This window comes from Sus scrofa, chromosome 9, assembly GCF_000003025.6.
Source record: "Sus scrofa isolate TJ Tabasco breed Duroc chromosome 9, Sscrofa11.1, whole genome shotgun sequence".
Taxonomy (NCBI): domain Eukaryota; kingdom Metazoa; phylum Chordata; class Mammalia; order Artiodactyla; family Suidae; genus Sus; species Sus scrofa.
In genome coordinates, this window is record NC_010451.4 from 33,931,129 (window position 1) to 33,946,212 (window position 15,084).

General features: G+C 35.8%; 1 protein-coding gene across 1 annotated transcript in view; it reads left to right on the forward strand.

Moving 5' to 3' along the window:
• The window catches only part of DYNC2H1 (dynein cytoplasmic 2 heavy chain 1), a 319,035-nt gene that overhangs the window by 210,209 nt on the left and 93,742 nt on the right, over positions 1–15,084 (forward strand). Inside the window, 2 exon segments of the mRNA XM_021062717.1 lie at positions 2,342–2,550; positions 5,899–6,003. Of these exon segments, the coding sequence (XP_020918376.1) occupies positions 2,342–2,550; positions 5,899–6,003 (314 nt within the window).

The window sequence follows — 15,084 nt, forward strand, 5'->3', positions numbered from 1 at the left end:
AATCCATTGAGCAAGGCTAGGGATTGAACCTGCATCCTCATGGATACTAGTCAGATTTGTTTCTGCTGAGCCACTATAGGAACTGCAGTTAACATTGTATTTGAGATATTCATCCATATGGTTCCATGTCATTATTCTCAATGCTATGTAGTGTGCCATTCTGTGATTGTATTTCTTCTCTTGGTGGGTAGTTTTCAAATTTTTTCTTGATGTTGTGTGGGTAGTTTGGGGTGATTGTGATATAAAGCTGCTCTATCTTTGGGTGAATATTTTAATGTATTTCTATTGGTTTTATGTATATAAAATTTGGGGGTATATATACTAATACTTTAGCTTGCTTAGAAACTTGGTTATTTTTCCAAAATGATTTTGAATTTACATTTCTTTGATTTTTATAATATCACCATGAAGAAAATATTATTATTATTATTATTAATTTTTTATAGCTGTACCTGTAGCATATAGTAGTTCCCAAGCCAGGGGTTGAATCAGAGTTGCAGCTACCACCCTATGCCACAGCCACAGCAATGCTGGATCCAAGCCACATCTGTGACCTATGCCACAGCTTGTGGCAACATCAGATCCTTAACCCACTGAGTGAGGCCAGGGATAGAAACTGCATCCTCGTGGATACTTTGTTATGTTCTTAACACACTGAGCCACAATGGGAACTTCCAAAGCAAATATTAATGTCCTTTTAATATGAGGAGATGAAAGCATGGTTTGAATGATTTATTGTGTTTCAAGCTTTTGGTGGGATTAATTAATAGCATCATATGATTTTTACGTATATCACACAATCGAATTGTGGTTAAGAGGATGATGCTTTAAAATGATATTGAACCTCATGACAAAAGTCTAACTATATGATCTTATGATTACAAAATTTCCTGATGTTAAGGAACCACCACACATGGAGAATTAAATGTAAAAAAGGGAAAAGTTCTAATTATAGGAAGCAGTTGGTATAGAGATTATCTAACTGTGAGAACTAGAGCAAGCCTTTTAACCTTTAAGGCTGACTTGTATGTAAAATAGGAATTGTAGTAGATATTACCTAAACTGGTTTGATTTTTGAAGAAGTTTGAGAAAAGCAACATGAAGTATTTAACACATTTAATATATTGAGTAAGCTAGAAATAATTCTTGACTTTTACTAGTATTGCTGCGTTTTAACTTAAGTTCTGTTTGGTTTCTTCTTTCTTAAACAAAATAAAACTTGTCTTGAGAACAATGAGTATAAGAAGAAAAATAAGATTTTCTTATAGAAATTCTGTAATATTTCACATTATGGCTGCTTGTATCTTATATTATAAAGTTTTATAATTACATTATAAAAAGTATCTTAATGCTTCTCTATGCCCTGGTGACCTGCTTAAGAATAAAGATATATCCATTACTAATATACTGTTTAGTGAAGATCAAGGTGGAATTTTTGAAAATTTATGAGTACTTTTGAAGTCTCTTGTTATAGCTACTTAGCCACTTGGTAGCAGTAAGATACAAGCATGGAATGACCTTAGTCCTCCACTCTACCCAAAGGTGTCCTTTTCTGCAGGAGGCAACCTAAATCACTGTGTCCCAGGGCATACAGTAACACTGTCATCAGTCATTATCATTAAATTTTACAGTCATGAAATAGAACTAAATTAGAAAGCCTAGCAGTGATGCTAACTAGCTGGATTAAAGTTGTGTTTCCTATATTTCATGCTATTGGGAAGGAGGAAGTTTTCCTCTACCTTTCTAAGTTCTTCTGGCTGGTCTAAGAAATAAATTGACATGAAACAGATTGACAAGAAAAGACCAAACAAAAATTAATAACATATATACACGAGAAAGACCCAGGAAGACTACCTAACTTGCGAAAATGGCTGAAACCCTCACCTTACATGCCATCTTCAACTAAAGAGAAAAAAAAGTGTTGGGGGTAATGGTTTTGGACTTCAAAGGGGAGGAAGGCAGTTTATATGGAGATGGCAAAAAGCAGATGTTTGGTAGACAAATTGCTGGGCCATGCAGAGGATTAAGACTCAGGAATTTTAACAGACTTTACCAGGTTCCTTCCTGTCTGTCACAGCTAGTTCATACTGTAGTTATCTATGATGATAGTTCCTTTCCTGCAACAGGTCTTCTGTGATTATGTTAATATTACTAATATTAATGAGCATTTAAGGAGCATTATATTAATATTAAGCATTTTAAGGAATGGTTTAACTGAATTAAATATGTATTGTTATTTACTATAAATATTACCAGAGCCAGGAATTTAGTTAATATTTTAGAATACTTTTTAGAACATTTCTAATATCTTAGAAATAAAATAATATTTTTTTAATTATAGGTACCAAAGATGTACAGTGGGAATTTGTACACGGCTTGCTTGAAAATGCTATTTATGGAGGACGTATAGATAACTATTTTGACCTTCGAGTTCTTCAGTCATACCTGAAACAGTTTTTTAATTCTTCAATAATTGATGTATTAAACCAAAGGAACAAGAAAAGTATATTTCCGTATTCCATATCTCTACCAAAATCCTGCAGCATTTTGGTAGGTAAAATTAACTATTATTAATTTATTACCAGATGAAACTTGAATCATTTCTTATTTTGTTAAATATGTGTTCTTTCTTTTCAAATAACAATATTTCAAGTAATTATCATTCACAAATATGGATTATTATTTGTTATGCCAACATGCAGCCTGATTCTCTAAACTCTAGTTGGCTTTCCTGTATACTTTTGGATACCTACTGATTATTGATTGATGATAATAGGATATAGTATGTAAGTAAATCTTGAAAGGGGTGGTCAAGGAGAATTTTTAAATTGTTGGGCTGCTGAGGAGATCTGGAGTGGGAGAATACGCTACTTCCTCATAGGCATGAGAGTGCTCAGATATATTAAATTTGAAAGAAAGCAAACTATACGTGTGACCTTATTTGGAAATAGAGTCATTGCACGTACAATTAGTTAAGTTGAGGTTATACTGGAGTAGGGTGGGTCCTAACAACCATGTGACTGGTATCCTTATAAAAAGGGGGGAAATATTGTAATTGTGTGGTAATGGATGATAATGAAATTTGTCGTGGTAACTACTTCAAAATGAATACATATATTAAATCATTATGCTGCACACCTAAAAAAAAAAAGAAAGCAAATATTATTTAACAAATGTCTGTCTTCATTCTCCAGCTTATAAATTTGAAGTAGTTCTAAATGAAAAGATTCACTTTATCTAGATTTCATAGCATTTTTATTTATGTGTATTTATTTTATCCAGCTATAGCTTTTTGCTTTGAGTCATCATATAAAGCCTCCTAGAATGCAATGATCTTTTCGAGAAAATAGTACTAAGTGTAGCCCAAAGATTTCAATTCTAGTTCATTTTTCCACAAACTTGTATTTGTGTAATGCCCAAATAATGTTTTTTATTACATATAATATTAGAATTAGACATTTCTTCATGAATTACAAAATATATATATTCAGTCATATAGTTTTCTCAGTATTGTGCCTTTTTCTCTCATTCAAATATTTTTCAAGAAAATTGATTTAGTAACATAAGTTAAAATATAAAGCTTAAAAACCAATATTAAAAATATTGCTCTATTAAATATCATCTATTATGTAATTAGTATTGTTTTGTTTTTCAATATCTTCCATTCATTTACTCATTTATTCAATAAAACACATTCAACATCTGTTCAGTGATAACGCTGTGCCAGAGTTTGTATATCTCTTGATGCATCTGTGGAGTTTACTTTCTTGTGGGAGAACCTTAGAGTGAATGAGCAAACAGAAATATTACTTACTTACTTACTTATTTATTTATCTTTTTAGGGCCACACCTGTGATATATGGAAGTTCCCAGGCTAGGAGTTGAATCAGAGCTGCAGTTGCCAGCCTATGCCACAGCCACAACAATGCAGGATCCAAGCCACATCTGCAACCTACACTATAGCTCATGGCAACGCCGGATCCTTAACCCACCTAGTGAGGCCAGGGATTGAACCCACGTCCTTTGGATACCAGTCAGGTTCATTACTACTGAGCCACAAGGGGAACTCCAATTTATTATATATTTATTTCAGATAGTGTACACTGACAAATCTTTTGACTCTATTGTTTGAGGTTTAAATTAAAAAATCAAATTTGTACAGAAAAGTATATATCATAAATGTACAATGCAATGCATTTTTATACATTGAACATAGGAGTATAACCAGCACTGGGATCCAGAAACAGAACATTAGCAGCTCCCCAGACATCCTTCTCAAGTTCCCTTCTCATTACTACCCCCCCCCAACAAAGGATACATCATCCTAACTTCTAACAGCATGTATTAGTTTTGCCTGTGTTTGTGTTTCATGTAGATGATATGATCTGGCATATATTCTTGTGCATCCAAGTGAGGATAAATCAGCCTGGATATGTAGTTGTATGTTATTTAGGAAATGTGTCAGTGTATAGTCCTAGGTAGAAGACTCTAGCCAGTCTAGACAAGCACATTTCACAGACATTTTAAAATGATCAAAGTATATAAAGACAAAGAGTAATAGTTTTAAAATTATGGCATGACTTATGGGAGTCAATGTTTAGCTTCCTTTCTAATTGAGTTAGATAAAAGGAGGAAGGCAAAAGTTTCCCAGGAGATGAGAACACACACGCACATGCGCACACGTAAATGTGTACATATATATATATACACACACATATACATATATACTTCCACATACCTACATTGTGATTGAACACCTTAAGGAAGTTTACTAAGCTATAGGAGTGGAAAAATTTCAAAGAACGGCATTCTTTCCAAAATTTGACATACAGGTCCTTACAGCTGGGCTCCAGGAAGCCCAGGATCTGTATCTTGGAAATGCTTCAGAGGCAGCTGCCAATAATGAGAAAGGATGACAGAGGTGGAGGCAGAAGATGAGTCTCCTTCACCAAAAAGTTTCTTCTACTTCAGGAAGAACAGTTTAGATGCATGTACAATGCGTGCCTTAAAATAACTTGTCTCCTCATGGAAATAAAAGAATTCCCATCTTTGGGCCAAACCGAATAAATCCTTTTGATCTACACTTCGTTTCCCATCTAAAAATTAGATGAGTGATTGACAAATCAAGCCTTTGCAGTGCTTATAGTAATTCTTCGGATGAAATGATAGGATGAATTGGTGCATTTTATCACACCTTATAGGTTTCTAGGGGAGTTCTAACAAGTTTTTTAAAAGATGGCTGGAATATTTATCTCATTGTAAGTAGAGCTGCACTCTGCCAATTAGTCTTTGGTTAGTTATAGGAAAAATAATTATACATAGTAGGCATAGCCACTGAAATATGTTTGTTTTACTTTATTTATTTTTGTATTTTGATATTTTAGGGCCACACCCATGGCATATGGAAGTTCCCAGGCTAGGGGTCTAATCGGAGCTGTAGCCACCGGCCTACGCCACAGCCACAGCAACGCCTGACCCGAGCTGTGTCTGTGACCTACACCACAGCTCACAGCAACTCCAGATTCTTAACCCACTGAGCGAGACCAGGGATCAAACCTGCGTCCCCATGGATGCTAGTCAGATTCATTTCCATTGAGCCACAACATGGGAATTCCTGAAATATGTTTGTTTTAATCAATTCAGTGTTTGTTTGAATGTGAGATGTACAGGATAAGAAAGTATGGTATCAAATAATTTAAGTTTGAAGAAGTAATGACAAAAGAAATTTCTGTTAGACAGCTGAGTTAATGTTATACAGACTGAAAGTGAGATGTACCTGGAAAAGGTAACATGAATTACTAATAGTTCAAAAATTCATGATATTCTGGTTCTTTCTTAATTCAATGATTGTAACTTCAATCTTTACTGAAAAACTGTTTTTTACTTCTTTGTTTTTAGGACTACCGTGCTGTCATTGAAAAACTTCCAGAAGATGACAAACCTATTTTCTTTGGTCTGCCTGCCAATATCGCTCGCTCATCTCAGCGTATGATCAGTTCTCAGGTAACCTAAAAGAAGATCTAAGTGTTAGAAAAAATGTTGCTACTAGGCCTGAAGGGAACATTACATTTTATTTCGTACTACAGATCCACCTGCCGTTATTTTAAAAGTTTTACTTTATTTAACACAATAGATTCCAGTCTTACCTTAAATAAAATTTAAATGAGCAAAAGCATTCTATCTTAATACATTTGTTAAAATTAGTAAAATAGCACTGAACACTATCAATTTTATCCAAAATATATTTTTATTTTATTAAAGCTACTTTATATTTAATTTATGCATTTGAATATATCTCTAAATTTTATGTTTTCATAAAAAATACTAGATATACATATATAATTTACATTTGTATGTTATTTTATAAAAGGTAAATATTTAGTGTTTCATGTGATTTCACTCATGACTGAATGTTACAAAACATTGGAGTAAGTATGGATTTTGAAATTACTGAGACCTACCTAGAAAAACATTAGCCATGAACATTGTATATTCTGGCTTCTATTGAGACTAAATAATTAAGAAGAGCTAACATATATTGACCTTTAACTTTGTACCTAGAAGTGTTTTAACTACCTTATACTCAGAAACTTTAGTCTCCATAAACTCTATCAGGTAAGATCTATTATTTTTCCTTCTTGATATGTGAGGAAAATTAAATGGAGAGAGTTAAGTTATTTACCCAAGATCATGGAGCCAATAAGAGACAGAACCTGTATTTAAATTCAGTCTGTCTGAGTAAAGGCATGGCCTCTGAACCATGAACTGCAGCTGCTCTTCAAGCATAAATGTACTGCTAAGCTATGTGCTCCAGATTGTGAACTATTACAGAAGTTTCACTATGTATCAGTGTATGGAAAACTCTTAGAGCGCTTAACAATTTACTATTAATAATTTATAGGCATTCTGGCTAGATGGCATTATCTTATATACCTGTACAGTTTTGTATTTCTCACTCTTTTAGCCAACATTTATAAAACTGATAATGTTTTCTCTCTTTATTGTTCATTAAATTTTTCATTACTCACTTTTTTGGGGGGAATGCACCTGTGGCATATTATGGAGGTTCCTTTCCAGGCTAGGGGTCAAATCAGAGCTACAGCTGCTGGCCTATGCCACAGCCACAGCAACACCAGATCCGAGCTGCATCTGCGACCTATACCACAGCTCACAGCAACCCTGGATCCTCAACTCACTGAACAAGACCAGGGATCTAACCCACAACATCATGGTTCCTAGTCGGATTCATTTCTGCTGCACCATGACAGGAACTCATCATTATGCAGTTTTAATGATCATTCTCACATCTTTGTAAAAAAAGTGAGTATATAAATATATGCTCATTTGCATAATATATAAATAAGTGTAAGTGTTCTCTGGAACAAATAAGATCTTAACAACCTCTCTTTATCTGTGCTAGCTCAAAACACTCTCTAGTTCTTTTTCCCTTTCTCATACAAAGCTTTAAGTCAGAGAGTTCGTGAAAGAATATAAACATACATGTCCCTCAGCTTCATAACATATATGATTACACTCTAGTCATTTCCCTCCATGCTTTTTGTTGACCTGAAATAATTATTTTTCAATTAGCCCCAATAACATATAAGAATTATGTATATACATATGTGCATACATGTGTGTATATGAGGTGTGTCTTGTATGTGTGTATAATTTTACAACAATGTTTAAGCAAAAAAAAGGTTAAAAGAAGGTTATTTAAGAAATAAAGTTGGAGTTCCTGCCATGGCGCAGTAGTTAACGAATCCGACTAGGAACCATGAGGTTGTGGGTTCGATCCCTGGCCTTGCTCAGTGGGTTAACGATCCGACGTTGCCGTGAGCTGTGGTGTAGGTTGCAGATGCGGCTCAGATCCCGCATTGCTGTGGCTCTGGGGTAGGCCGGAGACTACAGCTCCGATTCGACCTCTATCCTGGGAACCTCCATATGCCGCGAGAGTGGCCCAAGAAATGGCAAAAAGACAAAAAAAAAAAAAAAAAAAAAAAAGAAATAAAAGTTTATTCCATAGAATCCAAGAGAGTATTTACTTTGGGAACCTTATCAGTAGAAGATCAAAGTCTGTCTTTAAAGTCCTGTTAATAGCATAACCTGGCTTTCTATCTAATCTCAGTTTCATTCAGCTTCTGAGAGAATCTCAGCACAGCTTGGATCAAATGTCTCGTGATGGGAAAAGAGCAACCTAGAGTAGATACAGCCTTAGAGACTTCAGGGAAGGATATAACACACGAAATACAGAATACTGAGCATCTTTGTTTTATAGAGAGGCCCACATACCACCTTCTTTTGTTTCTGGACCGTGTATGTTGGCCATTGATAAGAGCCCAGAGTGTGAGGACCCTCTTGGTGCTGGGTAGTCATAGCCTTAGTCACATAGTCCAGGGTGTGCATGCTGTGCTACCATGAAGTTCCCTAGTCTAAGTGGAACCTCAGGGATCAGGGGTTTCAGAGCAAATGAGGCAAACAAACATTTTACATTTATCTTAAGTCTGTCATTTCTAGAGAAGTAGTACTGTAGGAAGATAAGAATCCAATGTTATTTTTCTAGATAGTCCTGAGACAACCTGGATTCATATTTACTTTTCAGTTATTCTATTTAGCATACCAAATAATTCTCCAAAAGTTATTTTATTATGATCTAATCCCACTATTTTGTCTTGCCTTAGTATTTAAATTTTTATAAATATTTATTGAATGAAAAGAGGATAACATTCTTCCTTAAAGTTTTCTGGTAATACATACTCTCTTTATATTTTAACTGTCAGTCTGTTTTACCGTTAATTTACTTAGCTGTTTAACTGTTCTTAATTATCATGTTTATACCTAAATAGTTTTCAGAGTGCATCAATTACTGCAACATTTTAAAATTACGATTAACATTTATATGTAGTTAAAGTGATAAAATTTGTATATTTAGAGCATATTTAGGGCTTTTTACTCCAAGTCACATTTGAAGCCACATTTAGAATGCTTGCCCATCTTTGAAAGTGAATATTCAGATACAAAGCAGTCTGAATTATGCTGAGTAGATTTTCAAAAAACATTATTGATCATATACTAGTTCAGGGATGTGAAACTGATGTTGAAGCAGGTATTTGATGATTTGACATTTTAAAATGAATTGAGTGTATCCATACTAGGCATTTACCACAAGTGGTGTTTACTGCAGTTTAATGATACTTATTTACAAGTGCTGTGAGTCAGCAGTTATTAGTTTTCATGGTTTTTTTTTTTTTTTTTTTTTTTTTGCTGATGTAGCGGTATTTATCACATTACATAATTATAGTACAATATTATTGCTTGTATTCATTATAGTAGGCATGTCTGTGGATTATTTACTATTTGCTGTAAGTTTGTACCCTTAAACACAACTACCACCGTCCCATCCCCTAGTGACCATCATTTTACTGTTTTTTTACATGTTTAACTTTTTAGATTCAATATTTGTTTTTCTCTGACTTGCTTAGCATAATGTGCTTAACTAAGGTCCATCCATGTTGTCATAAATGGAAGGATATCCTGCTTTCTCATGGTTGACTAATGTTCCATTGTGCATATATTCTACATCTTTTTTATCCATTCATTCATTGATGGACATGGGTTGTTTTCATATCTTGGCTGTTAGGAATAATGCTGCAATAAACATGGGAGTTCATATATCTTTTTGAAATCCTGTTTTCATTTCCTCTGAATATATGCCTAGCAGTGGAATTTCTAGATCATATAATAGATCTATTTTTAATTTTATGAGGAAGTTCCATACTGTTTTCCATAGTGGCTGCTCCAGTTTACACTCCTACCAACAGTACACGAAGGTTCCCTTTTCTCCATATCCTTGCCAGCACTTGTTGTTTCTTGTCTTTTGACTGATAACCATTTTGACAGGTATAAGGTAGTGTCTCACTGTAGAGTTCATTTGCATTTCTCTGATCAATAATGGTGTTGAGCACTTTTCCATGTGTCTTTTGGCCATTTTGATGTACTCTTTGGAGAAATGTCTCCTGTTCTGCCCATTTTTTTAATCGGATTTTTTTTGTGTGTGTGTGTGATACAGTTGACTGAACTCTTTATATATTTTAGATGTTAACTCCTTATCTGATATATATTTGCAAAAGTTTTCTCCCATTCTGTAGGTTGTCTTTTCATTTTGTTAATTGTTTTGACAATGGTGTAGTCACATTTGTTGATTTTTGCTTTTAGTGTTTGTCCTTTTGGTGTCTTGTTTAAAAAATTATTGCCAAGACATTGCTTCTTCCCTATGTTTTCTTTTAGAAGCTTTATGGTACCTGGTCTTACATTTATCTTTGATCCATTTTGAGTTAATTTTGGGGAGTGACATGAGATAGGGGTCTAGTTTCATTGCTCTGCATGTATTTCTCTAGTTTTCCTAGCATAGCTTGTTGAAGAGACTATCTTTTCCCCATTGGGTATTCTTGGCTTCCTTGACTCTATTTACTGGAATATATTAGTTGACTCTGTATACTAGAATTTAATTCTGGGATTTTTTCTATTCTGTTCCATTGGTCATTTTGTGTATTTTTGTGCAAATAAAATACTGTTTGGTTCCTTTTTTAGAATTTCGGTCTCTTTGATAAAGTACTCCTTCTGTTTATTAATTTTATTCCTGAGGTCATTGTATTGCCATTTTATTTTCTTATATAGCTCATTGAATTTCTTCATAACAGCTGTTTTAAATTCTTTATCAGTTATGTTGCAGTATTCCCTGTCTTTGAGTTTGGTTGCTTAAAAAATTGTCATTTTCTTTTTGTGATGCTGTGTAAGTGTGATTTTTCATGGTGTTTTATAACAAGTGCCTTAGCCATCACATTTGAATTAAAGAACACCTTTCTCATTTAGGCAAGACTGTTTACTTTGTTTCTAACAGTTCAGTAGGTTGGTATTTGGGAGCCTTTTTGTCTTCCAGAAGATGGCACTATAAGCCAAGTTTCTGGTTTTTCTCATCAGGGATGAGTAGCTGCTGCTAAGGTAGGGAACAAGTGCATGTATTAAAAAAACAAAACAAAACAAAACAAAAACCTCGCAAAAAAACAAACAAACAAAAAACAAAAAACTTTTAAAAGGGTGGCAGCAGAGTTGGAAGAAATGTGTGCTTAGAACCTAAGACACTGGGTGTGCCCATGGCCCAGAAGACGTATCCTCCAGCTGGGGGCTCTGAGAAGTCCATGGGCCAGACCCTGGGGCAGACAGCAGAAAACACTTCCTTTAGATCTCTTTGTGTGCCTACTTCCCATTCCTTTCCCTTCCTCCAGTCACTGCAGTTTCTCCTCAGAGAGAGCAATGGGTCCTCCTGCTGCAGAACATGTGGTCAGGCAAAACTTCCCTCACTGTCTTCACCTTCCATCTACTCTGCCAGAAAAGTTGGTGCTGTCCCTCTGCTGGGCATACCACTGCCACCTCTTGCTCTACAGCCACTACCCTTGTTCTACTGTGTCCTCCATGGGCCAGTCCACTCACTTTCAGTTGCATATGTATATATATGGATTTCTCAGGTGTCCTGTATGATGTGCATAGGTGCTTTTTCTCAGTTAGGGGTGTTCAGTTATTTAAATCGAAAAGAAGAGAAAAAAGAAATGACTCACACTGCCCTGAGGCTGATGGCCACACTCCTGCTTCTTTTTGTTGTCTTTTGTTGTTGTTGTCTTTTGTTTTTTTAGGGCCACACCTGGGGCATATGGAGGTTCCCAGGCTAGGGGTCTAATCCAAGCTGTTGCCACTGGCCTATGCCAGAGCCACAGTAATGCCAGATCCGAGCCACGTCTGAGACCTATACTGCAACTCACAGCAACGCTGGATCCTTAACCCTCTGAGTGAGGCCAGGGATTGAATCCGCAACCTCATGGTTCCTAGTCGGATTCATTTCCACTGCGCCATGACAGGAACTCCCATACTCCTGCTTCTTAAAAAAATCTTTTGTAGGAGTTTCTGTTGTGGCTCAGTGGGTTATGAATCCATTGTAGTCCTACGTGAGGATGTGAGTTCAATACCTGGTCCCGCAGTGTGTTAAAGATCCAGCATTGCTGTGGCTGTGGCGTAGGCCGGCAGCTGCAGCTCCAGTAGGACCCTGGCTCAGGAACTTCCATATAACACAGGTATGGCCACTAAAAAATGAAAAAAGAAAGAGAAATCTTTTACAATATACACACCAGAGGTGTTTCATCAATATCGGCTGATACACTATCCCTTTTCCTTCAACTCTTCCACTGCGTTAGAAACGTTGTATTGATGATGTTGTATTAGTCAAAATGCAAATGTCAAAAGGAAGAAAGTTTAGGTTCTATTTTTGATGATAGCAAGGGAAAGAGATCAACTTGATTTATTAAAGTGTAAATGAATAGTGTTTGAGGTGTCCATGTCATATCCAGTGGGAAATGTAGGAATTTTGACTAAATAAACATTGGAGAGAATTCAGATATATATTGATTTTTTTAAAGGGTTTGACAAACAACAGCACATCTATGGGAGATTAAGCCATGAAAGTCAGAGATTATTAGGAAACATTTATAGAGCCGGAAGAGAAGAACCCTGGGAAATGCTCATATTTAATATATGTTTGGAGCTGGGAAAATCCTTGAAAGATTTTAGCAAGAGTAAACTGCAGTCAGAAAGTGAGACAATCAGGAGAGTTTTAAAAATATTTTATATTTAAAGCAACCATAAATATTGTTTCAGTTGATTTGTAAACAAAATGCTTTAAAATATTTCTATTAGCTTTCTGGATAAAGATATTTCAAAATTCCTTTGTTTACCTCATTTTTGTTGGAACTGGCCTTGACACTGACACCACTTTTTGCTCATGTAAATGTTTTGTTCAGTACCCTGTCCAAAGTAGCCCTCTTCATATATTGATCCTTTGATATTTTTCACTTTTATATATGTTCAGCTGTCCAACATTAACTGCTCCTCTGGAACTTGGCAATGAAATAGGTTTTGAAAATGTAGAGATGAATAAAAATAGTCCCTCTTTTGAAGGAATTCAGTCCGGGGGGGAAGATGTATGAAAAAGAGCCCTTACAATATAAAGGATAAAATAGAAGCATGTATTCTAGTTATTTAAGTATGGATCCTGTGAATTTGTATCTCAGTGAGTAGATGTACTTTTCACTGACCTGCTAAAGAAATTTTTGAATGAATTAGGTAATTTTTTATGTTTGCACATAATTTGTGCAATTATGACACAGAATTTGAATCTATGAGAACACTTTAAAATTAAGCTAAATGAAGCCCTACTAGAGAAATCTTTAAGGCAGAAATTGTACCACTCTTACAATTTCAAATTTATGAATGTTTGAAATTTTACCCTTTTTATAATAAAAAGGAAGTTCTAGTTTGTACAACTTATTTTGTTAAACAAAACTTTGGGAAAATGAAAGCTAAACATAATTAAATTTAGTACTTAAAATCATGTTCTTTAAGCTCCAAATTGTTATCATTAGCATGTATCTTTGTTGACTGAGAAGAAGCACTATCTTCTGTAGGTGACACATGTTGATTTTTGTTTGCCCAGATATATGAAATACTTAACACTCAAGAAATAGTAGTCCCCATTATTTTGTTTGGTTCTGGTAAAAATCCTTAATGATAATGCCAATCTCCTCCATCTCTTTCACATCCCTTCTCCCCTTGAACCAAAACAGCACTCTTATCTCTTTGGCAAAGTAGCAAAGTCACTCAGATTTCTCCCCTGGATTAATATTCAGATACCAAGATCAAAAAGGTACACTTTTCATTGGGTTAGATAAATGGAATATTAGAACTCTGTCTTGATTGTGGCCATACTTGGGGCGAAAGAAGGGTCAATAATAAGTTAACCTCTTACAATGACAGAAGAAGCCAAACTAAGTTCATGACTTTCCTTGAACCTATCAGAGAGCTGAGATCATGGAACAATTAGCGAAAATCTAAGGAGAGACAAGTATCTGCAGGTGGTTAAAAGATAGAAGCATTTGTTTTTTTTTTTTCTACCTGGAGCAGATGCAGCCAGGCACTGGTAAGAATTAAGCTTAATGAATTATTCAAGGCCAAGTGCAGGCTGCTGGAGAATGAAAGCCACAGATTTAGGGTGAGTTCTCACCCTTTTAAGGGCTTTTTCTCCATGGACCCTTACTTGATGAGAGTACTTAAAAGCTTCCTTTGTGGTAGTGGCTGAGGGAAGGAAATAATGTCGGTTTGGGAGGAGGAGAGGCGTAAAACTCTGTCCCTATCTGCTTTATGGAGCAAAAAACTTTAATCTGGGGTTCCTGTCATGGCTTAGGGGAAACAATTCCAACCATGAGGTTGCGGGTTTGATCCCTGGCCTTGCTCAATGGATTAAGGATCCGGCATTGCCGTGAGCTGTGGTGTAGGTCACAGATGCGGCTTGGATCTGGTGTTGCTGTGGCTGTGGCATAGGCTGGCAGCTGTAGCTCTGATTTGACCTCTAACCTGGAAATGAACCTCCATATTGCCGCAGGTACGGCCCTTTAAAAAAAAAAAAGGCAAAAAAAAAAAAAAAAAAACAACTCCTTAATCTGTGGGGAGAGGCAAAACCAAACCAAAACAAAACAACAAAGATAAAATCCACTGTTGCCCTTAAGGTACTGAAGAAAACTCAGTGCACACAGACTCCCACTCTAAAGGCTTAACAGAAGGAAAGGAATGCCCATTTCCAAGCATTAAAACTAACTTAGTCTCTACCACTCTGCACAAGATGTTCAGCTCTAACAAAACATACAGAGCATATGAAGGTGCAATAAAAGATAACATACTCTCTTAGAAGTTTTTTCTCTTAAGAGATAAAGTAAGGGAGTTCCCATCATGGCTCAGTGGTTAACAAATCTGACTAGGAACCATGAGGTTGCAGGTTCGATCCCTGGCCTTGCTCAGTGGGTTAAGGATCCAGTGTTGCTGTGAACTGTGGTGTAGGTCACAGATGTAGCTCAGATCCTTCATTGCTGTGGCTCTGGCGTAGGCTGGCAGCTACAGTTCCAATTGGACCCCTAGCCTGGGAACCTCCATGTGCCGTGGGTGCAGCCATAGAAAAGATGAAAAAAGACAAAAAAAAAAAAAAAA